The 27,261-nt window shown below is 37.9% G+C and overlaps 1 protein-coding gene across 3 annotated transcripts in view; it reads left to right on the top strand.

Annotated features, from left to right (window-relative positions):
* LOC145681653 (uncharacterized) overlaps nt 1–14,995 on the top strand; it is a 264,695-nt gene extending 249,700 nt beyond the window's left edge. For all 3 annotated transcript variants that reach the window (XM_081753274.1, XM_081753277.1, XM_081753273.1), the window contains exon 6: nt 14,481–14,995. In XM_081753274.1, coding sequence (XP_081609400.1) covers nt 14,481–14,653 — 173 coding nt within the window. In that variant the 3' untranslated portion in view covers nt 14,654–14,995. The remainder of the gene's footprint in view (nt 1–14,480) is intronic.
* The last annotated feature ends 12,266 nt before the right edge of the window (nt 14,996–27,261 follow it).

The raw sequence follows: 27,261 nt of genomic DNA, 5'->3' as shown, positions 1-27,261 counted from the left end.
TATCTCAACGCTGATGATGGTGCGACATTCGAGACGACAGCTTTAGAGAAACGAAAGGAAAATAGATAAACGTTTCTTAGCCTGTTTCATGTCAGTCCTCCACACACTAGCATAATAGTCTTCGTGGATTTGTGAGGAATTGTCCCGAGGTACTTCAACAAAGTCTCTAGAAATTGTGAGACCTTACACATGGAGATATTTGACGTCGTATTAAAATCAATTAACCCTCTAAAATTAAAACCCTTGGATTGGTTTTGTCTGACGAGAAAGCACTGGTTGGAGAATTCTTGGGTACGTGAAGTATCAAAGTTCTAACTCAGCATTTCTGTACTAAGCTAACTCTTCTTGAGATTAGTAACAGGAATTCCCAACGACTCGTTCTGCTTTCAGAGAATGGAAACGCAATAGCCTCATTTTTTGTTAATGCTAATATGTATGATCTAACCGACATGAATTTTTTCCCCCGGTTTTGTTAGTGAGCGTCGCTGTAGCAGTAAGATAATATGCTGTTTAATAATAATTTAATTAAAACTCAGTTTAAAACTCAACGTACACGTGGGTTATACAAATAGATGGCTTGGTTTAACAATATTCATTAAAACAAATGAGTATTCCAATAATTGCAAAATTAATATTTTGTTTTAAAAAGTATACTAGATCCGTGTGGATAGTAGAATAATAACATTTATAATTTGTTTAGTATATGTATGAGTTTTAAATTAGTCTATTATGCAATTTTTTTCTTCATTTATTGCAACGTAATAGAAATTTTATAACCTTCTGACCCAGCCCTGTAGATAGATGAAGAAAGTCGTGACCATGCTAAGCATTTAGTGCAACAAATAGTGCAAACAAAACATTAAGTATATTGGTTTCTTAAAAACCATACTTGTTTTAGAATTATGGGCATCAACATTTAGTACTCCTGTAGCCCAGTAGTTAGAGCGTTAGATTCATGTCTGCGAAGTTCTAGGCTAGATTCTAGTCTAAGCACACCGACCGAACGAACGCCGTTCATTTTGCACACATAATAAGTAACATTATTCAATTCGCCACCAGATACTTATAAAATGGCATTGACCAGCACCTACACAAGGCAATTACAATCTGTATTGAATATTTGAGTAAAATGTGACTAATATGAACTACTTTGATATTGTTCTAAGTGTTCAAGGCTGCATAATGATCGTGCTTTGGTTTTTATGGTTTCTAAAGTCACGTGCTCGAATGATGTCACTGCAATACGTAGACTTTAGTACTCCCCGGTTTATTCGAATATTTGCGTGGGCATTAGCATGCAAGAATATTTCATCTTCAACCACCGGAGCCAGGTACGTAGGGGTAGTACGCAGTGGTAGGAAAGAGTGCAGAATCGACGACGCACAAGTTGTACGTAATGGTAATGGTTATTTCAAATAATATCGTCATTTATAAGAAGTAAAGCACTTGCATTTTTAGTTGTGAAAGAAAAAATAAACTAGTCTACACTGGCAACTTCCGTCAACACTAATGATTCACATCAAATCACGACTAGCCACTCCTACCCCCTCAGGGAAATTTTCATTGAAGAAAATTCTTAATACCGAGTTTCGCTCTATGTCGATTAAAGCATAATAAAAAGATGTATATTTTGGTGCACCAAGGATCTATGGCATATGAACATAATATAAGGTGAAATATGAACCAAGGCAATATGCATAATTCTCTCCTATATGGAAGCCTCCACGAAACTGATGCATTAAAGACGTGCTCTCTCGTCACCAGAAAAGTGAGGATTTTTAAATATTATAATGTTTAATGAGTGTAAATTATTTGAATATAACCCAGTAGTATATTTCACTGCCGTCTCCGTCCATATGCAAATACCACACTGCTACATTATAATGCAATTTTGACATTATCTAAGTTCACTCACGCAGACTTAACTGTTGCTTAGAAAAGTAAAATCCCCTTCGAAAAGCAACGATGCATGACTATTTAATGAGTTGAAAGTCGCTGAACATTTTGGTAGGCTTGAAATGCTTAACGTAAGTGTTTGTAAATGTATTTTATAAAAGCAAAGACTAACTCTTAAAAGACACTATAGAGAAAGGATAGCAGTTATATTGTTTGCAGATTTCGTGTTCCCTCGGGATGCAAACCCAATTAAACCATGGAAACATTTGAAATCAATTACAAATGAATAGCTCTCTATGTGGAAATATCCAACATTGAAATTCAAAAGGTTGAACTAGTTAAAATTTCACTTATTTAATATCATGGAATAAAGGAGTAGTAGTGGCCCCCGTTCGCCCGAATGACTCATCCTCACTCTCTTTTATGACCGGGATTTTTGAAATTTGTTCCCTTTTACGGCTAAGATGAGTGCTTTGGTATCTCGATTCTGATTGGTTGAGATCACGTGACTTTAGGCCCCGCCCACGCGGGAAATTCAAATTTCCAGGTCAGGTGGTATGACGTCATGAGTCACCCCGCGGGGAAATCCCTCAGCAGGGATTTTTGAAATTTGTTCCCTTTTACGGGTAAGATGAGTGCTTTGATACCTGATTCCGATTGGTTGAGAGATGTCACGTGATCTTAGACCCTGGAATATTTGAAATTCGTTCCCTTTTATGGATAAAATGAATGCTTTGGTACTACGATGATGATTGGTTGATAGAGGTTACATGATCTTAGACCCGCTACACGGTGAACAGTTCACGTGGTATGACGTCATGTTTTATCCTGGTGGGGAAATCCATCACTCGGGATTTTTGAAATTCGTTTTCTTTTACGGGTACAATGAGTGCTTTGGTACCTTGATTCTTTTTGGCTGATAGAGGTCACGTGACCTTAGGTCCTAGGATTTTTAAATTACGGTATCAATTTTGATGTTTACTTTGGTACTACGATAGTGATTGGTTGATACAGGTCACATGATTTTAGACCCGCCACACAGTGAACAGGTTATATGGAAATCCCTCACTCATTTGTTTAATTTATGTGTAAGATGAGTACTTTGGTATCTCAATTTTGATTCGAGGATAGAAGTCACATAGTCTTACCCCAGACCATGCTAGAAATTCAGAGTGCTATGACAGCGATCCAGCCTTGCCCAGGATTTTAAAATGTTGTTCCCTTTATATGGTTATCTTTTTTGGTACCTTAAAGTTCCCATGGAGGGTTCAACCCCCTCGTTAAATAACCCTTTTTTTTGGTATCATGATATTGTACTGAAGTTTACCTTAAATATTATCGTTCTCTTTGACAGATAAGATGATTACCAGCTTTCTTACCTTTTTAAATAATGGTGAAAGAGGGGGGACATCCTTGTCGCTTGTAGAATTTTTATAATACATTGTTGTGAGTTTAAGCGATTTTTTAAACGCTCAGTAAACGCTTCATTAATGGAAACAGTGTTGCCAGATTTTTCTTACCTAAACTGCTCCGATTCTTTTCGAAACGGTTCCGCAGAGTGCAAGAATTTTCAGACTAAAAATTTTTCGAACTAAAAACTTTGAAACAAAAATTTTTTCGAACTAAAAATAATCAATACAAAATTTTTCGACCTAAAAAAATTTCAAACAAAAAATTTTCGAACTAAAACATTGAAACAAAAAAATTTCGAACCAAAAAATTGAAACAAACAAATGAAAGAAAATTTGTCGAACTAAATCTTTCTTAAAAACAAAAGTTTAAAACTTAAAGATATTTTAAAATAAAAACTTTCGAACTAAATTTTCAAATCAAACTTTTTATCGAACTAAACTTTTAAAATTTTCGAAATAGAAATTTAAACCAAGTTTTAGAAAACTAAAAAGAAAAATCCTAAGAAATGTTTCTCTAGGAATTGTTGTCCTGCATTGTAGTTTAATGTAAATCCTCTAATTTTACATATGTAGCTGGTGACGTTGGTGTCTGGATTGTATATTTCTAAGCTGTAATTTTTCGGCCCTCCACTGACAAATGTCTTGATGTATGCTCGTTGTCCATAAGACTCCATCTCATCCGATAAGCATCCCAAGTACGTTGAAGGTTCAATGGTTGGCTCTCCGGGCTTTTCTGTAAATATCACAGAATCCGTGTCGAAATATAAAACACGTTCCTGCAACATTTCCAGGTACTTGTACAGTTCCAGACGTGCCTGACATGTTGTAAATGCACCTAACACGACATTGGTGTTTCGGTTTTGAACAGGCACATGTTCATTGTACTCCCAGAACGCATACAACATCGTATCATTGATGGGTACAATTTGATGGAGTTTAATGTCGGGGGAAGTCAGTTTTTCATAAAATTCTTCCGGCCGATCAATAATTGTGGTCTGGCTAACGTTTGTACGCTGAGAAAGTTTTCCCTTTAGAGCGTTAACACAAAGCTTAGATAAACTTCTTCGTGCAGGATTATTTTCAATTTTGGTCGAATCCAACGCAATACCTACACGCTCCAGGACGGTTTGTATGAATTTTGTTTTGTCTTCTTCGGCGACACAGGAACTGGGCCAGCCAGAAGCTTCCATTTTCAATTTCAAAAACGTATTGATGTATTCCGTGAACAAGCCAGCTGTTTTCGTGATGGGATCATATTGTTCAATGTCATAATCCCAAATTTCAAAGATTTCTACCGGTTGATATCCTAATTCTATTGCCTTCTGTATTTCATATGATACCCATGTTCCAGTGAGGCACCGCTCCTGATCGTTGTGCGTACACGTTGCTGTAGGGTCTGGGTTCATTTCTTCGGCACAAGCAGCACACAGTGGAAACAGTAGTTTCTTGTTGCATCGGTAAGGCAGAAGACCATGATAAAGATGGCGACTTAGTAATATATTCATTTTGATCAGACCATTGACTTTATTTATTGGTGGTATATTTTCATCACCCTGTAGATAAATTCTAGGATGTCCTACAGGGTATTTAGCACACTTATTTATGTACGGATAAAGCGAAACAATATCGAAATATTTTATTTTTTTTCCTGTTTTTTCGTCGACTTGGTGGTACAATTTCACTCAATTATTCCTTCCTCCAAAAAAGCTATCTCTTGGATTTAAGGGTCTGCGGATCATATAAGGATGATTCTTGAGATACGTCGCCATTGCTGGATTTTGTTTCAAGAACTGTTTAAATTCGCCCACTCACATTTCATGTACAATGTACCCCATTTCACGCAGTCTTGCCTTTTTGCGTTGCGACCGTTCATAACGGAATTCCATGGTGTCTTCTGGATTGCCGTAGATGGGCTGATTACGGCCAGTAGTAATACACACTTTACAGCCGTGATAAAAACAGCCGGCATGCTCGTAGATGTGCTCCTCTAACGTCTCAGGATCTTGGTAGTAGCCATCAACATGGAATCCCGCAATAAAGACTTCTTTTTGTCGGGCCGCATATAAGATTTGTTTTTTTCTTTCGGTTTTGTCAATGTAGGCCAAAAATTGCATTGCAGCGATCGATTGGGTACTTCTCCATCGATAACCATGTGCCGGTAGAATTCCAATGGTGTTTGAGGAAATTCCGGGAGAATACTAAATTGGAAGCACTTGCAATCGTGATCGTCTCCAAGAAGGGATTCACTTTGGCTTCTGCTTCAAATGACGTCATAAACGAAACGCATGCTTGTCGCAGTACATTGACATCTTGAATACAATAGTTGATAATTTCTTTTTGGAAATCAAACGTGTCATTACGATGATCGTTGTACCACTGCATGAACGTGTTCCTGTCTTCGACGCTCATTTCATTTGCACCATAATACTTCGTTTCTGGAAGTGGTCCAATATATGATTGATTTTCTTTGGTGTTGAAGAAATGCGGGAAGTAGCCTTTTGTTGCGGGTAAATTGAACGCTTTTGACTATTTACTTAATGCCATAGGCAGGAAGTTCAAAGAGTCAATGACCGTCAGATTATTCAAGGTTAAACTCAGTATCTTGGTCCCATTTAGTATGACGTCAGGTCTCCATTGACATTGTTCTACCATGGTCTTCAAAATAAAATGTCCATCGTAGCCCTTCGACTTGTGAGCGAGACAGAAAATCCTATTTATATTGGGACGACGTTCCCGCTAGTATTGAAGAAAATCTTAAACTGTCTCCTTGGAAAATATGTTGGCGCTGACCACACGTGCTGCAAGACTGCTTGATATTATCGTTTTCAACACACGCATAACATACTTGTTGTGCAACCAATAAATTCGGAACGTGTACATACATATTATCGCCAATGTACTTGTTCTGCATAGATTCTATATCGTAGAAAATCAATAAGGCTTTCTTTGCGTGCATGAGTGAAGGAACACCAGGTTTCAAGCATTTTCGATCGGGAAGCATAAAACATTGATGTGATCCCGGAGCAATCTTCTTACATACATTGCACAAGATCTCATTACAATCATGAATGCGTTGTAAAGTATGCACAAAAGAACATACTCTTTAGCATTTAGTACATTGCTTCACCATTTTGCATACAGGTTCCCCTTGATGATATACAATATTACGATGATTGTTAAAACATTCTTCGCCATAAAATTGACGATTGCAGTCGTTGCACAATATCGGCATTTGATTGTTGTCGCATGTAGGTCTCTGTAAGCATTTGGAACATGTTACAGGACAATTTTTCACATGTCTGTTACGATGATCATACTTTTTATGGCACGCTTCACAGTAGAACTTGGTTGCAAAAGAAGTAGTTAAAGATTGGATGATGTCAAAATGGCCAGCAAAACAAATCAAATTTATGGGAGTGCGATTTTCATCGTTGGGCCCCTCATACATGATGTCATGGTCTGAAAAACTACTATACACTGTAATTTTATATTCTTTGAGGTATGATTGGAATTGTCGTATTACATTTACACTGTCACCATGATCCAAATTCACTCCTGCATTTGCACATAACGCATCGACTTCATCGTCCACAACATATTTCGATTAGCGTTGATACTGCTTATAACGTTGCACATCTACATTCTTGTATGCCTTGAGGCCAATAACAATAACAAGGGCGTACGCCAAACACCTTGAATCTTGATTTCTTACACGTACAATCCCTCGCTTGCTACGTAATAATTCTCCATTCTCCAGTACTCCTTGCCGCAAACCGCCATAGCCACGTGGAATATTCACACGATGAAAATGGACGGTGAATGGTTCGTGCAGGAGAAATGAATTGTTACTTTGTAAAACTCTTTCGAACGAGGCCCACATCGTCTCCAGAGTCAGGTTTCGTGATGGCGAAAACTCACTCAAAATGGCTTATTCGTGTTGCGTGGCGATATTACCGATAAACCAACCATCGCCTCATCGTCGACATTGGCTAATAAATGTTCTAACATTGCTTGGAAACTCTTGTGTACATACTGAATGATATCGGTTCCTACGTGTGGTGCGTTAAATTGAATTTCGAGCATTCTGCCCTCAATGTTAAATCGTCTATAATGACGAGTGATTTCGTTACGAACAGTAAAACCATGGTTAAAAAAGGAGAAAACAAACAAACAGGTACGGTAAAACAAATATGTAATGGGGAAAAAATTGAGCAGCGTGAATTTGCTACAAAAAAGAGAAAGAAAAATCTTAATCACCTGATAAACAGGAAATCATAAGATTGATGATACATTCTTAACTAAGTAATTCATGTAAAGGTCCTGAGTTTGATTTCCAGTGGGCGCTCAGAGTCCCATTATTAAAGCACGTGCACTAGAAATTAAAGTTGTTTTTTTTCTAAATAATTATGTTACTGAAATGTGTGTTTTATTGCTGTCATACTGGAAATCAAACTCGAGACCATTACATCAGCATGTAACTGACCTACCATTCTATAGTGATAAAAAGAATGCAAGAATGAATGTTTGATCAGTGCTGAGATGTGACAAAGTACGCGTAAGCACTTTTTCCTTGACTTTAAAATGATGCGTTTGCAAGTTGAACAGATTCATCAAACATTAACGTTACGCATACGTAATTGCCAAAACATAATCTGAATAGCGTAAAACTTTTAACCAAATATTCATGCACTCTTTTTTTTCATAGTGGCTAAGTGGTTAGCGTACATGCTTCTAACGTGTAAGGCCCAAATTCAATCCTCGGTAGATTTTCTTTCCACGTCGGGTCGCTGTCAAGCCTTTTTCTGAAATGTATTATTCTCATGCGTTATCATACATTCTTTTCAAAACTAAGCTAAATGGTTGGCGTACATACCTCTGGCCCTGGTTCAATCCCGGGTGGTTGCTCGAATATCATGTTAAGCTGAAGGGACGCTAAACTAAAACAATGGTTTCAAAGGGAATCGAACCATATTATTGTCAGACGTAGTTTTTAAATTCTGTAATGCATACTTTTCAAAGCCAAGCATACACATTTTCTGGCCATGGTTCATTCCCGACGGGCTTTCAGATTCAACATTAAGCTGAAGGTACGCTAAACAATATCATTTCTCGTGCTTAGTTTTAATGTGTGGGGGTTCCTGATTCGATTTCGTGAGTTTATTCGGGTACTCCCACTTTCCCATTCCACTAATTCCTTCATAGTATAAATATTTCGTACTAAAAGTAAAACAATGTATTCGTGATCCGCCCACAAATATGAAATAAAAATGCGTTTCGAATCTTGTGTGAAAAATAAAATCTCACTGAACTTACCTCAAATTCAATGAATAAAAAGTCGGTGCAGTAAAACTGAAATGAAGACACTTTTAAAAACAGACCTTCTCACTTGACAGTTGAAGGCGGTGTAGGATTTGAAAAATGAAATTTAGATTTTTATTCAGGTGGCTGTGAAAACGATGTCATCATCAACCAATCAGAATCGAGGAAATTTATAAAATGACATCACAACAAACCAATCAAAACGCTGCTTTTGTCATGAATCACGAACCAAAAAGATTTGTAACAATCGATCGTGACGTTATTCATGTTTCTCAATAGTTCCAACATCTAGTATCGCAATTCCGATCATGACATCATCTCAAATGCCTTCTATCAGGATCATGTCACTACCTGTCGTAAATTGTGACAACATTTCATTTTCCTCATATTCCGTAAGAGAATGTCAATGTTTGCTTTTTTCCATGAGTCATGCTGATACGTTCGTAGTAAAACTAAAGTAATACTATACAACATTCGCTGATGTTTGCATTCAATCATATGTGGTTCTATGTCAACACACAAAGAAGTCTATCAGCATTTTATTTTAAACCACGAACGGAAGCGTTACACTGTCAGATTTATTTTCTTAAAGCATAAGTGCATCCTTTTCAAAGCCCATGGTTCGAAACCCACCAAGCATGAAATTTTTGTTTGAAATTTTTTTAGGTCGAAAAAATTTTGTTTTGACTTTTTTAGTTCGAAAAAATTTTGTTTAAAATTTTTTAGTTCGAACAGTTTGGCTCGACTCTGCGGAACAGTTTCGAAGAAAATCGGAGCAGTTTAGGTAAGAAAAATCTGGCAACACTGTTTCCATTAATGAAGCGTTTACTGAGCGTTTAAAAAATCGCTTCAACTCACAACAATGTGTTATAAGAAATCTACAAGCGACAAGCGAATCCTCGAATCAAAATTGAGGTACCAAAGTACTCATCTTACACATAAATGAAGCAAATGAGTGAGGGATTTCCATGTAACCTGTTCACTGTGTGGCGGGTCTAAAATCATGTGACCTATATCAACCAATCAGTATCGTAGTACCAAAGTAAACATCAAAATTGATACCGTAATTTAAAAATCCTGGGACCTAAGATCCAAATTCGGGACATGTATAAGGGGATCAGCGAATTTAAGAAAGGCTATCAACCTCGTGCTTATATATTAAAGAAATCTGACGGAACAGTTCTCACCGATACGGATAGCCTCTTAAATAGATGGAAAGATTTCTTTGACGATTTGCTGAACACGCAGCCAAAAACTAATGTGCGTGGAGAAAAGGAGATACACACCACAGAACCGTATATTCCAGAACCCAATCGAATAGAAGTGGAAGCCGCTATAAAGAAATTGAAGAAACACAAATCTCCGGGTGTAGATGAAATTCCGGCTGAGTTAATTTTAGCTGGAGGCGAAAAATTGTGGAACAAGATACACAAACTCATTCTCCTTATCTGGGACAAGGAAGAATTGCCACAAGAGTGGAAAGAATCAATCATTGTTCCAATTCACAAGAAAGGCGACAAAACTGACTGTAATAATTATCGAGGCATTTCTCTTCTGTCAACATCCTATAAAATCCTTTCAAATATTCTGTTAGCAAGATTGATCCCATACGCAGATGAAATTATTGGAGATTATCAGTGCGGATTTAGACGAAATCGATCAACTATCGACCAAATATTTACCATTCGCCAAATACTCGAAAAGAAGTGGGAATACAATATCGCGGTACATCAACTATTTATTGATTTTAGAAAGGCTTACGACTCGGTTAGGAGAGAAACATTATACAACGTTCTTACAGAACTTGGGATACCGAGAAAGCTAATTAGATGGGAACCGGTCAAAACCCCCACAGCCAAAACCCCCACACTCAAGAGCCAAAACCCCCACACTCAAGAAATGTCAAAACGCCCACACGATCGGTCATAACCCCCACACAAATGGACAAATCCCCCAAACGCACGAACGGTCAAAACCCCCACAGCCAAAACCCCCACACTCAAGAAATGTCAAAACGCCCACACGATCGGTCAAAACCCCCACACAAATGGACAAAACAGCCACACATAGCAACGGTCACAATCCCCACATAAATGGACAAAACCCCCACACAAATGGACAAAACTCCCACACAATCGGTCAAATCTCCCACACTCTGAAATGATCCTGGTTGTATGTCTTGCCCTTGTACTTTTTAATAACATTTTTATTCCACTTAAACCGATGTTGCACTATTCTTCTTGCACTGTTTTGTAACGACAGAAACACTAAGGTAGGCGTCGTAAAGAGCCGCAACAAAGACGTGCAGAGTGTGGGGGATTTGTCCGATTGTGTGGGGGTTTTGTCCATTTATGTGGAGATTGTGACCGTTGCTATGTGTGGGAGTTTTGTCCATTTGTGTGGGGGTTTTGACCGATCGTGTGGGCGTTTTGACATTTCTTGAGTGTGGGGGTTTTGGCTGTGGGGGTTTTGACCGTTCGTGCGTTTGGGGGATTTGTCCATTTGTGTGGGGGTTATGACCGATCGTGTGGGCGTTTTGACATTTCTTGAGTGTGGGGGTTTTGGCTGTGGGGGTTTTGACCGTTCGTGCGTTTGGGGGATTTGTCCATTTGTGTGGGGGTTATGACCGATCGTGTGGGCGTTTTGACATTTCTTGAGTGTGGGGGTTTTGGCTGTGGGGGTTTTGACCTAGACCCAATTAGATTAATTAAGATATGTTTAAGTGAATCCAAAAGTAAAGTCCGGGTAGGAAAATTTTTGTCCACGAGCTTCCACGTCGAAAATGGCCTGAAACAAGGAGATGCGTTGTCGCCATTATTATTTAACTTTGTGCTGGAATACGCCATAAGGAAAATCAAAGATAGCAACCAGGGCCTAGAGTTGAACGGCATTCACCAGGTTATGGCATATGCTGATGATGTAAATTTAATAGGGGATGATAGGAGAACAGTAGAAATAAATACATAGATCTTATTAAACGCTTGCAGGGACATGGGTTTAGAAGTAAATGCAGAGAAAACTAAATACATGGAAGTGCGTCGGGACCGTAATACGGCAAATTGTGGAGGCGTTAAAATATTAATTAATGCTTTTGATAAAGTGGATACTTTTAAATATTTAGGATCAATATTAACAGACGAAAATCATATTCACGAAGAAATTAAATATCGACTAAAAGCAGGGAATTCGTGTTACTATTCGGTTCAAAATCTCTTGTCGTCACGAATTCTGTCGAGGAATTTGAAGCTTAAAATATATAAAAATGATAATCATGCCTGTTGTTCTGTATGGTTGTGAAACATGGTCGCTTACTCTGAGGGAAGTACATAGACTGAAAGTATTTGAGAACAGGATCCTGAGAAGAATATTCGGACCAAAGAGGAATGAGAATGGGAAATGGCGGAAGCTTCATAACGGGGAACTACATAGTTTATACGGTTTACCCAACATTGGTAGGGTCTTCAAGTCTAGGAGGCTTAGGTGGGCAGGTCATGTACCTAGAATGGAAGAAAGTAGAAACGTTTTTCTATCTTAACTGGTAGACCCATAGGAAAACGACCATTAGGAAGACCTAGGCGCAGATGGGAGGACAATATTAAGATGGATCTCGCAGAGATAGGAATACAATGTAGAAATTGGGTGCAATTAGCTAAGGATAGAAATCAGTGGAGAGTTTTTTGAACGCGGCACTGAACCTCCGGGTTCCATAGGCCATAGAGTTAGTTAGTTAGTTAGGACCTAAGATCACGTGACCTTCTTCAGCCAAACAGAATCAAGGTACCAAAGCACTCATTGTACCCGTAAAAGAAAACGAATTTCAAAAATCCCGAGTGATGGATTTCCCCACAAGGATAAAACATGACGTCATACCACGTGACCTGTTCACCGTGTAGCGGGTCTAAGATCATGTAACCTCTATCAGCTTATCAGAATCGAGGTAGCAAAGTTCTCATCAAAGAGGATAAACAAATTTCAAAATCCAGGGTCTAAGATCATGTGAGCTCTATCAATCAATCAAAATCAAGGTAGCAAATCACACATCTTACACATAAAAAGGAACGAATTTTTTAAAAAAAGTCCCAGAGCCTAAGATCACCTGACCTCTATCAACCAATCATCATCGTGGTACCAAAGCATTCATTTTATCCATAAAAGGGAACGAATTTCAAATATTCCAGGGTCTAAGATCAAGTGACATCTCTTAACCAATCGGAATGAGGTATCAAGGCACTCATCTTACCCTTAAAATGGAACAAATTTCAAAAATCCCTGGTGCGGGATTTCCCCGCGGGGTGACTCATGACGTCATACAACCTGACCTGGAAATTTGAATTTCCCGCGTGGGCGGGGCCTAAAATCACGTAATCTCTCTCAACCAATCAGAATCGAGATACCAAAGCACTCATCTTAGCCGTAAAAGGGAACAAATTTCAAAAATCCCGGTCATAAAAGAGAGTGAGGATGAGTTATTCGGGCGAACGGGGGCCACTACTACTAAAGGAAAGATGTAACCAACTGATTGGGTTTTTACTATTTGGAGAGTTGAAATACAGTTTGTTTTATAAAAATAACTTTTAAAAAGTAATAAATAGTTATAAATAAAAGTATACTTTAAGCCAATATGCACGTTGTAGGTTTTCACACTTATGGCTGAGAGCTTACGCTTTATCCATAGGTAGCTCTGTGTAGTTTTGCAATGGGACTTTCAAGTAGAGTCTACAAAAACATTAGAAGTGGAATACGTTGAATTGATTTCATACATAAAACGACCCTAATAAATTAATAAATGGTCTCTAAAAGTTTTCGAAGATGATTACAGTTACCACATGCAGTATGTTGTAATGCTATTCTTGTACTGAAACTCTCTCTCTCAACTCTCTGTATTTAACGTTAATATTCATATACTGCAATCACATTCGAAATATCAGCAACGTTCTGCTTTCACAGATTGAGAACGAATCCTTAGGAAACCCACACCTGTAAGGAAATGTACTTGTTAGGAACATCCCGGATGCTTTCTCTAACAACAGCGGGAACGAAACACTAATTTTATCTTTCAATAAATATTACTTATAAAGAATTCAAGTTCCAGGGTTATAAAAAAACCATATTAGCACACGCAATGAAATTATTTACCTAGCTCCCAATTATAACCGGCCTGACCTCCGTAAAGAAATAGGCCTATAGACAAATAGGACTTCAAAATGATCCATATACAATATACAGTACATTTGCTTGGTTTTAATTTAACGTCACAAGATTGTGCTCTGAGACTAAAGGATTCAGTAACGGTCGTAATTAATGAAATATTGGAATAGGAAAATGTGAGAAAGGAGCTCTGTTTTTCAGGATTTGAAATTATGTCCCTCTGCTCATATTTAACAATAAACGACCCATCCTGATATTCCTTCTGCAAATAATTACGTATTGCAACATTCTGAAGAGTCCATAGTTCAGTCCCGTAGGTCTTAAAATATTTCGCAATATTTAAATATGACACGTTAGATTATCAGACTACTTCTGCCTAGTGCTTAAATGAATGACGTTGGAAAGTAGATTCTCGAAATTAATTGAGGAATTTGATGCAATAAAGTCGTAACTCAGCAATATGCAATTGGAGAAGAACGATGTTGAAAACTTAAGTAGTGTTTTTTCTTACACAAAACAATGTGATATAGAGCATTTTATTCCAATATTGCATTAACATTTTACAAGCATGGCAAAAGCCACAAATGTGTTTGATGCAGAAAGGGCGTAAACTCGCTAGGACTTTATTACATCAAACTCCTCAATAGTCTCATTTTACATTTTACTTCGTGCTTTTCGTTTTATGTTTCATGGTTATTTTTCCAGTTGGAGCTATAGCTGTTTTTGGTATAGTGGATGTTTACATATATAAACTTATAGATATGAGGGATTCCGTTGCAGCTGGACAACCAACAACACTAGAAGGAAATATTTCGTCACAGGATTTTGCTCCGGTACAGTACGTTGCTCCGGAACAATACAGTGCTGCATTATCATAGGCTGCTCCGGTGCAATACGCTAGTCCAAATGTGGGACATTACGGTACTGCAGCAGAATACTACTATAATCCGCCGAATCAATATTAAATAATTCATATGTTTACAAGACTAATATTATAAGTACAAAATGCGTATTAGGAAACACATCTGTGAGGTTTCATTTGTTGTATTTATTCATCCCCTAGGGTAGATTAAGAGTGACGAACTCCGAATTGTCAAGTAGACCATCTTGCAATTCCATATTCAACTGTAGATATTAAATGTAGTATTTATATGTAAGCAAAATAAAAATTGACCTTCATGTTATCTGTTTAAAATTTGTTAGCAGTAATAAAATAAATTACATTCAAATCCATGTGATTTCTTCCTTTCCTTATCTATATATATAAAAGAGAACGTACAAAATCCTTTGTCCGCTCATCACGCTAATACGGCTGAACCAATTTCTTTCATTTTTGGGGGGTTATTAGGATTTGGACCCTAGATGGTTTTTATCATATCACTTTAATTTTTAATTACCAGTGTCTTGAGATAATTGACCATTCAAGTGTCCACAAATCCTTTGTTATTAGTTCATCATAGGTAAAAATAAACGTATTTATATGCAACCCGCATGACCGTGTCACTCGGCGGGTTAACATAAATGACAGGCGATATACAGCGGAAAATAGCTTGAATCTTCTGTTTAAAATTTTTTAATTGATTTGCTTATTTTTACAGACACTTTTACAATATGCCAGCACCGGGATGACCGCAGCGAAGCGGGGCGGGTTAACATAAATGACAGGCGATATAATGTTAAGATTTACTGCAATCTTCTATGGTTTTTATCATATCACTTGAAAGCGAAAAAGTAAAAATTATCTAAGTAACAAAGTTTATTGCGTTCCGGGGTGACCGCAGCGAAGCGGGGTGAACGCTGCTAGTATAAAATATTATAGATATGGAGATGGTTGGAAACATTTTTTAATAATTAGAGACATACTGTAATTTTACCTAATCAATTTTGCAAGATCAAAACTCAAATCATTTGTATATGTTCTGCGAAATAACTCTAAAATAACATATTTTCAGCAAGATGTCTGAAAAATTATTTCTAACCAAGTTCACACTTAAAGATTTTTATAATTCTTCAACGAAGCAAAAGAAATTTCTTTTGTGGCATTATCAGACTTCGAACTCTGTTCGTGATATCAGAAGTTCTCGTTTTCGTTAATGCTGTGAGAAATTGCGCAAATGCTGATAAGTTTGTGTACTTGGTAACACCGTACTTCGTAACGTAACTTCTAAATGGAGAAGATTAATATATTGCTTGTCAAAAGTGATATATTGCTTTAAGTAACACATAAGCGCAAAAAATATTTATTTAATTATCCGGTTGGGAAGCAAGAGAATTCATAATATGTGTGATTTCTTAAGAGCCTTTAGATTTAGGATTTTGTGTAACACACATTAAGAAAAAGAAAGATAAACTAATTTTTAACCCCTCTTATTAATTACAATAGCCTGCAGGTCACGAATTTTATGTGTTACGTACGTAACGTTGTTTGATAAATAAATTACACTTTTCTGCATGGATTTCCTCCCTCTGATAAAAATAGTAGTCTCTAACGTTTACAAGCATACTTAATTCAAATATGACAAACTAATTGCCCCATCACCCACCAACTTGCAAGGAGAATACGTTTTAGGATATCTTTATTTCGACCAGCTTTTATTGGGACTCAAATATTGTCAGTACATGGCGCTGCACATAAATGTTGATATTATTTCGTTTTATTCCGTCTCATATCTTAAGCAATGAAAATTTGCTTTGCGTTCAAAATAATACATTACGTAGTAAATCTTGCGCATTGCAGTTTTCTAAAACTAATGAAAGGAAAAGTTAAATAACAGTAATTTCAGTATTTCGTGATGCTTTCAGTCATATATAGATTTCTATAAGACATGTTACAAATTATATTATTCAAACTTCGAAAGTAACTTCTCTTGTAATTAGTTACTGTACTAAACTATGATCAAGCATTGCAGATGTACTTGGGAGATCAGTATAGATTACGGTGAAGCGTTTTGCACTTTCGTTGGAAATTCGATGACGGATAGTGCGCAAAAGGTACCTTAGTGGCACTGACCTTATTCTTTTTTTTATCTTTTTGGACAACCGAAACGGACTTAAAGGTTTCTAAGTGATTGGTTAGGCGGCACGCACAACTCCAGAAAAACTTCTTGTGGTCTCTTTTAGAGTTATAATAATTATAATAAAATTATTTTATTAAATGAAACTTATAGAAGTGCCGGTAAATGGTTTTAAAATGTTTATGACTCAAAGTAAAGCCATATTTGCTCAGTTGTTGGAATTAATGTCCCGATTTTGTTTGCAACGCCACGTTAACGATGATTATAGGCATAGTTCTTGATATAACACAAATTGTTTTTGGCAACTCATCCCTGGTTATGTACAGTGAGTCACAGAAACTGTTGGTGTACAAAGTCCGCGAGATAGGCAACCAAACTAAAGCCTGCTCCAAGATTAATTACGCCTGTTAGGGTAGCTAGAACAGCAGCATGAGGTTGCCCCCAACTGTTAAAAGAACAAATTGCAAAGTGTATATTTGTGCAGGATTCAGGAGAAACGCTGGCTGACGAAATGACAAAAGGGAGTCTTTGAATACTTGTACTCACAGCAAACAGCACAATACCAGAAAAAATATAGGAACAACAGAAGCTCGGATGAGTTGATAATCATCAGGGAACTTAAATAATCTTATAATTAACTCAAATAAGGATTATAGAAAGTTAACTTACTTCAAATGACTCTACATAGAGAAGGTGATCAGGAAAATGGAAACACCTGAACGAAATTGCAACTTACCAGATTAATATGGTGTCGGACCATCTTTCGCCTTCAGAACAACCTTGATGTGACGTGTGATGGAGTCATAGTGGTCGTGAATGGTAGCAAGTCGAATTTTGCACCATTCCTCGTGCAGGGCATCGGCCAGTTCTGTGAGAGAGGATGGAGGTGGAAATCGTTTCCATAGTCGTGTTTCCAAGACGGACCACAGATGTTCAATTATGTTGAGATCTGGGGACTGGGCGGGCCAGGGGAGGTGCTGAACTTCACCCCGATGTTCCTCAAACCACGCTGCAACAACGCCAGCTGTGTGAATGGGTGCATTATTATCCTGGAAGGTGGCGTCATTGTCTAGGAACAACATCCGCACCATAGGATGCAAATGGTCTCCTAAAATTGCGACATAATCGTTGGCAGTGATTCGTCCGCTAAGTGTGACTACAGGACCAAATGAAAACCTTGATATTGCGGCCCACATTATCACCGAGCCGCCGCCATGTTTCATAGTTGGGTGGAGACACTGCACATCATAAGCTTCTTTGGGCGTTCTCCACACATAAACATGGCCCGTGGTTGGGAATTGGGTGAAGGATGACTCATCCGACCATATCAGACGTTTCCAGTCCGCAACGGTCCAAGTTTCATGGTCGCGGCACCATTTGCGGCGTGCGAAAGCGTTATGGTTCCTGAGGAACGGTTTGGCCCGTGCAACACGACCCCGTAAGTTCATGTCATATAATTCGCGGCGAACTGTGATTGTCAAAACAGGTGGGAGAGGTGCTGATTGAGTTCCTCAGTCACTTGCTCCGCAGTGGCACGAAGGTTCTGCGTGACAATGCGCTTTAATACCCGGCGTGATCTGTCGCTCATGATTTTCTTCCGCACACTGTTCCGCTTCCCCGATGTGGTTTTCCTGTGTGTTGTGTAGGCCGTCATCACCTTCGACACTGTCCCACGCGACACATCTAACACAGTAGCCACTGCCGTCACACTCACTCCACATAACCGCGCACCGACAATTTGCCCTCTTTGAAATTCTCAAAGGTCTCCCATTTTACACTACCTCCATCTGTTGCAGCCACTGGACACTGCGCCTGACGTAGTATGGAGAGCGACCTAACACACCACTACCAGCGGTCCGGCGCTGCGAGCGCCACGACACCACTGCCAATCCATACCTCTGAGGTGTTGCCAACTACAGGTGTTTCCATATTTCTGATCACCATCTGTATATGCGTATCAAATGATATACGGATAGATTATGCGGTATGGGTACTACGATATTTTGTAAGTAACCACAAAGCCTTGCTCTCAGTTTTGAAAATATTAACAATAGTCCTACCTGCAAATCAATTGAAATATGTTTCGATCATTCGGGAAAGTGCCCAGCCTCCAATGAAAACTTTTGGGGTCTAACAGGGCCTGAGCTCCTTGGTTGCGATTCCCCTGATTGGTACGTAATACTACTACGAAAGAAGAACTTGTCCGATTTAATTATTCGATAAATGACTTATGAAAATGCTAAATATTGGTACGCAGTAATATATTTGTAAATATTAAAAATGCAAAAATCGATAACACTCAAACGAGTTGGATAACTTATACATACTAAGCGTATTTTCCCTTAGATTGCAAATATAACTGAAGGTTCCTGATTTGTATAATTATTTGTGAATATTTATACATTGAGACACAAGGAGAAAATAGGGGGAATATAGAGTCAATTAAGAACAATTTAACAATGCACGAAATTGAGGGATAATATCAAATATAGAACCATTAACAGAATTAATTCTGTAATTCGTTTTCTGTATTTATTTTTTCATTTATTTTCAGGAATACATCATCATCGAATTTCAGAACTGGAGATTATCTTCGTTTAGTAGTATCCAACTGGAGCTCAGCCTTGTAAATGAAACATTTTAAAAAGACTGAAGGGAGCGGGCGGGAATGGAACCCGGGCCAGGAAATTGGCAAATCACAACACTAACCATTCACCTAAAGCGTTACTTACTCTGCAAAGAGTATTTTCTGTTCGCTCAAGACAATAGCTTATTTATAGTCAAATACTTTGCCAAACCACAGGAATATGGAATATGTCGAGTTCCTACATTGGCCCACTATGGGAAAGTAAACGGAAATGTTCAATATTAAGGGAATAATACAATCAAGTGGAATATGCTTGTGCAGTATTTTTATACTAAGATAAAGAAGGAAACTAATTAACACCTTAAGCGCCAAGGGTCAAAATCAGAATTTTCCTCTTGGGACCAACTACATATTTTCTATTTTCCCTTATTTGGCCATGTGCATAAATTATATGCACATAAAGGTTTTACCTGTGGGCCATGTGCATATATTTTCTGCATGATTCAGTGTAATGATTATAAGCTTGTGTAGAGATTTTCTATACATTTATCGTTGAAACAGATGTACAAATATTTAGTACTGGCCCCTGAAAACAGCATATAGCGATAGGCCGTTAATTACTCAAAAGTTGGTACCACTGTAGGCAGTCAAAGTTCATTGTTGTTAGAAGCTAAATTGTAGTGCATTTCAGTTAACATTACGCTGTTGTGAGAAGTATCTGCTCCGTGTTACAATTCTTTTTCATCTCAATATGGCAAACGAGGATGCAATAAGATATATTTTGCAAGGAATGGAAAGTGATATGAGTGACTTGAGTGAAGATTTATTTAGTAACTTACTAATTCTGATGATCCTCCTTTTTCACCACACAAGACTGTCAGTGATCCTTCTTGCAGTGAAGAATACGAATATATCCTTAAGCCATGCCGGGAAAGAAGACGTAGATCGGAAAATGGTGAATCAATATTTAGTGGCCATCAAGTGAGTAATTCCGAAACGGACCCAAAGGAAACGGAATCTGGGACTAGTTCCACAAAAGAAATTTTGTGATGCCCAGTGTCTGGAAACTTGCACGTGTTCGAATTTGATTTGGATAGTGGTGTGACGGGCGAGGTTATTGACATTTTGCAAGGTACAAAAGGCGTTCTAAAATACTCTGAGCTATTTGTTGATGACTCAGTATTGGACTTAATTGTAACTGAAACGAACAGATACGCAGAGCAATGTATTATTTCTCATATTGAAAACGAAAAGTCAACTGATCATGCACTATTGTCCATGTGGTATGATACAGATAAGAGTGAAATACTCCAATTCCTAGGTTTGATTTTATGGATGGGGTTGGATAAAAAACCAAATATCAGGAAATTCTGGTCCAAAAGCCCACTATATGAAAACAATATTAGTAAGTGTATGCCTCGAAACCGGTTTGAACTACTTCTTAGTATGTTTCCTTTCTCTGATAACGAATCAGTGGAAAACAAATCTAACCGAATGCATAAGATCAATCCCCTTATTGCCATGCTGAATGAAAAATTCAAGACTGTGTATATACCCGAACAAAATGTATGTATTGATGAGACAATGGTACCCTTTCGAGGAAGACTTAGTTTCAAGCAGTACATACCAGGTAAGAGACACAAACACGGACTGAAATAAATTATTCAAGCTTTGTGTCAAGGGTAGATACACTTGGTACTTAAAACTCTACGGAGGAAAGGAGGCCAAATCAACAAAGCAAGCTGTGTCAACAAAGGTAGTGATGGAAATGATGAGTCCATTATTGAATGCCGGTAGAACGTTGCTCGCAGATAATTTTTATACCAGTGTTGCTTTGGCTCAGGAACTCAAGAGCAATCAAACATGTTTGATAGAAGCATTGAGGAAAAAACGGAAAGGAAATCCAAAACCAGTAGTTTCAGCGAAACTCCAAAAAGGTGAAATGATCGCTCTGCAAAGCAACACGAATGCGATTGTGGAGAAGTGGAGGGATAAGCGTGATGTTTTATTTCTTTCCACCAAAGATGTGCCAACCATGACAGAAGTTACATACAAGCACAACAAAAACACAATAATAACACAACAAAAAAAACTTCCACGATTTTGGAATACAATGAAGCAAAATCGTATATTGATGTATCCGACCAGATGGCTTATTATGCAACAACAACACGGAAGGGAGTGAAATGGTACCGAACAGTGGCAATAGATCTACTTAATAACACGGCTGTAGTTATTGCGCACGCAATTTTCAAAAAGGTGAGGGGCGAAAGTTACCAAATTACTGACTTTCGTAAAAAAAAACTTTCCTTTGCTTTGATATTTCGTAAGAGGAAAGAAGACACAGTTCATCCCGATGGGCAACCTTCTTCAAGAAAACTCATTCTCCAAACATCAGATAAGAAAAGGCGTCCTTGTACAGAATGCTATACCAAGCTGTCTCAGAGCTTTGGAAGAGCACATGCAGCGAAACACTCAAGGCAAGGTTTGACCGTGTGTCCCGGGTGTCCAGAGGTCAAAGCGTTTTGCCAAGATTGCTTTTTTGAAAAACATATTGTAAGTTTGAAAAACTGAAAAAATGGTGATTTCCCTGCTAACGCTTGAGATAAACTGTCATTTGTTCTTATATTTTCTTGTCAGAAAATCTTTGTTATCTCTTGGTTTATAAAAGCTAAGAATGAATATTTAGAAAAAATAAGAAAAATGTACTTGTTTGAAATGTTATCTCCAATTACTTTGAAATTTCGAGCATTATAAGAACTTATTTCGCCAAACTTTTGAAGTAAATTTATCATAAATTTCAATAACATGAATACTTAGTTCTGAATTTTGTCCCAGGGGCCATGTGGATATAATTTGTGCACACTCGTATTTTCCCCCAAAAATCATCATAAAATATAATAAAACGTATAGAACAACGACAAAAGTAATATTTTTACAAACAATGAATAAAAAACAGAGACCCGAAACAGAAAAAAAATGAAATTTATGCATTGGCTTCCAGCAGAAAACAAAAGTGTGCATAAGATATATGCAATGGCCCCCAGGAACAGACCAAGTGTGCATCAAATGTATGCACATGGCGCTTTAATATTTGAGCTTATTGGGTTGACAATCTTGCCAACCTTGTACAAAGTGTTATGTTTTCAAATAGCAGTAAACGTCCACACTATTATCCTATGAATGCTGACATCAAACAATTCCTGAATATGGGACACGGTCTTCCGAAGTTTATGTGTGCCATAAATGAAATCTGCGTCAAAATCGTAATCATCACCACCATGCGGAAGTTCACGCTGTTCGGTTTTTTACGTCAATCAATACGACCACGTCCCATATAGTCTTGCTGTTGAAAGAGAAATTAAACTTCAAAAAACTCAATTCATTAAAAACATAGTTCTGAGTTAAATATCAACCTGAAACCATACGTTCAAAATGAAAATTATCCACGTTTCTGGTGTGTATATATATATATATATATATATATATATATATATATATATATATATATATATATATATATATATATATATCGGGTGTTGCAAAATAAGTGTTACAACTCTTGGGAGGTGACTCCTGCCACTGAGACAAGAAAAAAAATTATCTTCAACTTTCTGCTATCGGACATAGTTTCAGATCTACAAGGTGCCGAAAGCGTGGGAAAATGACTTTCGGACGCCAATAGTTCGGAAACTATTCAACATAAAGAGGGCGGGTAAAAAATTCACTGAAGAAGTCATACCTGCTCTACTGAATTTTGCATGTTTCACAATCCTACCGTGAACGCGCAAGGGATTCCCCAAAGGAACGTAGGGAGTCCCGGATAATATGCCAAATGAAACTTGGTCTAAATGGATATGAATTGATAGGCTTTCTACCCGGTAACAATAATTCGTTTGTATTAAGTCGATAGCTGGAACAAATACAAAATGGCGGACACCTTCATGCCCATTGTGTGTGGTTGCATAATCGCCAGGTACGGATGCTGGCCAACAGTGACGTTCTGAGTACTAATTCTATCGAATTTGTACTCAAATGCTCTAGAAAGACATCTGGAGTGTCGGTGGAGCATAACAGATGAAGCAGGGTGATTCACATGTGTGGAAACACTTAACGAAAACTGCCCAGAAATGCACTCGTGCTCAGTAAACGTGAGTTCAAAGCGTCGGAAATGTAAGGATTAGCGTCAAGAACATGAAAGGCATTGCCAATTCATCAATAATATTCCTTCAAACCGATGCAATATGATGTGCACGGTTGTATACCACTAAGGATGCAACAACTGAGGCCAAGTTGAAATTGTGCAATGGACTCAGTAAGAAACTGGGTAAACTAAGGGAATGTCACTAGTGAGATCGCATGATCGATATTGAAATGTGGCCAATGTGTGTGTTGATATCAACATGTAGCTAATGGACAAATGTCAACATGTCCCACTACTGCTGGGACATCGTTCCACGTGCGAAAAATAGGAAAATAACTACTCGGGTTTTGAATCTGAGGCCGTGGGCTTCCAGTAGGATTGGAAACTGCGACCACGCGAGCAAAAGCGAGCGCTCTAGCCCTGAGGTTCGAAGAAGCCTCAGTTTCTCCGTATCCATTTCTTTGACAAGTAACCACTTTGTTTGGCAAGCCCTCTTGTACAGCCTCCCGACATGCTTGAGTGTTTCATTTTGTAACTCCTACTGCACAGTTGTAAACAATCAGAGCTTTAAGAGCTTCCTTTTTATTTTTCATGTTGTTTTATTTTCCATATGTATGGTGTTCCAGCTGTAGTTTTAAATGTGCCAAATCGGTTCATTTTCGTCTTTGTCTTGGCATGTGCACTGTGTGTAAGGTACGAATATCTTTGCGGTATTTTCCTATATTTCGAGTACGTCATATGTCTCAGAAGACGTGGGACATGATACAAGTTTGTTATTTTGACGCTCTATCAGAGTTTGAACCATGCATTAAGAGATTTCTTTTCATATGTATCGACTGTGGGACAATGTCCCAAACCAAGAGGGACATTCATACAATCGTGTTCTAGTGACGTTCTACCAAAAGGTGCACCAGATGTAATAGCAGAATGTACAACGTTATTTTCCTAGTTTTCGCATGTGAGACGGTGTCCCAGCAGTAGTGGGACATGTAGACATTTGTCCATTAGCTACATGTTGATATAAACACACACATTGGCCACATTTCAATATCGATCATGCGATCCCACTAGTGACATTCCTTTAGTTTACCCAGTTTCTTACTGAGTCCAATTGCACAATTTGAACTTGGCCTCAGTTGTTGCATCCTTATTGGTATGCAACCGTGCACATCATATTGCATCGGTTTGAGGGAATATTATTGGTGAATCGGCAATGGCTTTCATGTTCTTGACGCTAATCCTTACATTTCCGACGCTTTGAACTCACGTTTACTGAGCACGAGTGCATTTCTGGGCATTTTTCATTAAGTGTTTCCACACATGTGAATCACCCTGCTTCATCTGTTATGCTCCACCGACACTCCAGATGTCTTTCTAGAGCATTTGAGTACAAATTCGCTAGAATTAGTACTCAGAACGTCACTGTTGGCCAGCATCCGTACCTGGCGATTATGCAACCACACACAACGGGCCTAAAGGTGTCCGCCATTTTGTATTTGTTCCAGATATCGACTTAATACAAACGAATTATTGTTACCGGGTAGAAAGCCTATCAATTCACATCCATTTAGACCAAGTTTCATTTGGCATATTATCCGGGACTCCCTACGTTCCTTTGAGGAATTCCTTGCGCGTTCACGGTAGGATTGTGAAACATGCAAAATTCAATAGAGCAGGTATGACTTCTTCAGTGAATTTTTTACCCGCTCTCTTTATGTTGGATAGTTTCCGAACTATTGGCGTCCGAAAGTCATTTTCCCACGCTTTCGGCACCTTGTAGATCTGAAACTATGTCCGATAGCAGAAAGATGAAGATAACTCTTTTTCTTGTCTCAGTGGCAGGAGTCACCTCCCAAGAGTTGTAACACTTATTTTGCAACACCCGATATATATATATACAGAGAGAGAGAGAGAGCGAGAGAGAGAGAGCAGAATAAATATGGTCGTATCTTTCATAGGGCCGCCGTGGCTTAGTGGTAGAGAGTTTACCTCTGATGCATGGGGCCTTTGGTTTGATACCAGTTTGAACAAAAGAGATTTGTGGTGGAAAAACACCGTGTGTGCGTGGGATTTATCAAGGTTACCCTGTTTCCTCCCACTTTCTTTGTTCCACAATTTTCATTCATTCCTCATCATAACCGTCTCCTTTACCTAGTTGACATATGCATGGGACGTCTACCTTATAGATTTAATTTAATTTCAATGAAAAAATTAGTATAATTCATAATCTGCATGTTTATAAAGCAACTTGAACAATCATATAGATGTATAATGCTTAAAATTGAATTAAGTTGCAATTTAAGTAATTTGTAATATCTTAGGTTTCTCATTTACTTACATAAAATGTTTAATTATTTTATACTTTATAGCAAGAAACATGAAATGAAATCTTTAGTTTTATGTCCCACGGTATGACGGTTAGTGTAAAGGAGATGGTGATGATGAGAAGTGAATGAAATCGTCGAATGAAAAAAGTGTGAGAAAATTGGAGAAATCCGAGAAAACCCACGAGCACGGTGTTAGTCCACAACAAAGTCGCTAATTAGCTGCTACCTAGCTGACACATGCATTTCAGCTATGTAGGTATTGTATAAGACACAATTATCTATACCTATGGGGTGGGAGGCCCCGGTTCGATTCCGGCCGGAGCTTATGTGGTTCGAATTCCATGTTAATCAGTAGGTCCCGTCTCACATAGCCTGACTCCTGAAAAGACGCTAAACTCAAATTCACCTCTTCAAAACAATAATCTATACATTGCATTTAATTATAAAATCTGTATTGTTATCATAAGAGCAAGTTTATGAAAATGAACTGTATGATAATGGTTGTATATAAAATAGAATTTGCGTAATGTTGTAATGCCCAACTAGGGCTGCAATAGTGGACAGTTCACACTGACAATCCCATCATTCTAATTATTTCACTTCAGTGTTCAAGTTGGAAAGTTGTGCCGGAAATGCATTGATATACCAGCAAAATCAAGCAAATAGTTGACACTCATACACTGAAGTCATGGACTCCGTGTACGAAGCTCACTGGAGTCATAATTGTTCATAGTCGGGATTCAGTTACTACGAAGCATATTTTTTCTTTGCTGAAGCATTTAAATCTCTTGTATTTCTAGCAGTAGTTTCTATTTTTATCAGTATGTGCAGTTGATTGTTCCAACAGTTCATAAAAAAGTATTTTATATTTGCTGACAGCCAGAATCCACTCATTATTTCAATATATATTGTTTGACTTAAACTGAGCACTACTGTTTAATACTCTGTTTTAGTTCCCTTAAGGCAATTTTTACACGTTAACAGACAATATTGTACTGACCTTGTAAACGCTCCAGGCATAAGACAAAATCAAAATGTTAACACAGTGTTTTGTGAGTATTAGCTAAGCAGAAGTTCCATTCCCTTTTTAACGTTCATCCACTAAACTAAGCAATCATCTGATTTACAAAGAAAACAATATGTAAAGTTTTATTTTCCTGTTTAAAATTTAATCCTTTTCCAGTGCTATATGCTAGTCAGTGCTTTATTTGTAGAGTGGAAAGGAATTTACGTAATTATTGTTTTCCCAGGGTGGGAACAATAGATCAACCCCTGTAGAAACCTAACAATTCTCATAAGCATTATCAGTTAAGCAATATCCCTTCTACAATACTGCAACTATAGTTTGCATCTCAAGTAATACGCAAAATAATAATAATAATAATAATAATAATAATAATAATAATAATAATAA

This window comes from Thermobia domestica, chromosome 3, assembly GCF_964235325.1.
Source record: "Thermobia domestica chromosome 3, izTheDome1.hap1.1, whole genome shotgun sequence".
Taxonomy (NCBI): Eukaryota; Metazoa; Arthropoda; class Insecta; order Zygentoma; family Lepismatidae; genus Thermobia; species Thermobia domestica.
The sequence above is the reverse complement of the archived record's forward strand: the minus strand, read 5'-3'. Positions and strand labels throughout refer to the sequence as shown.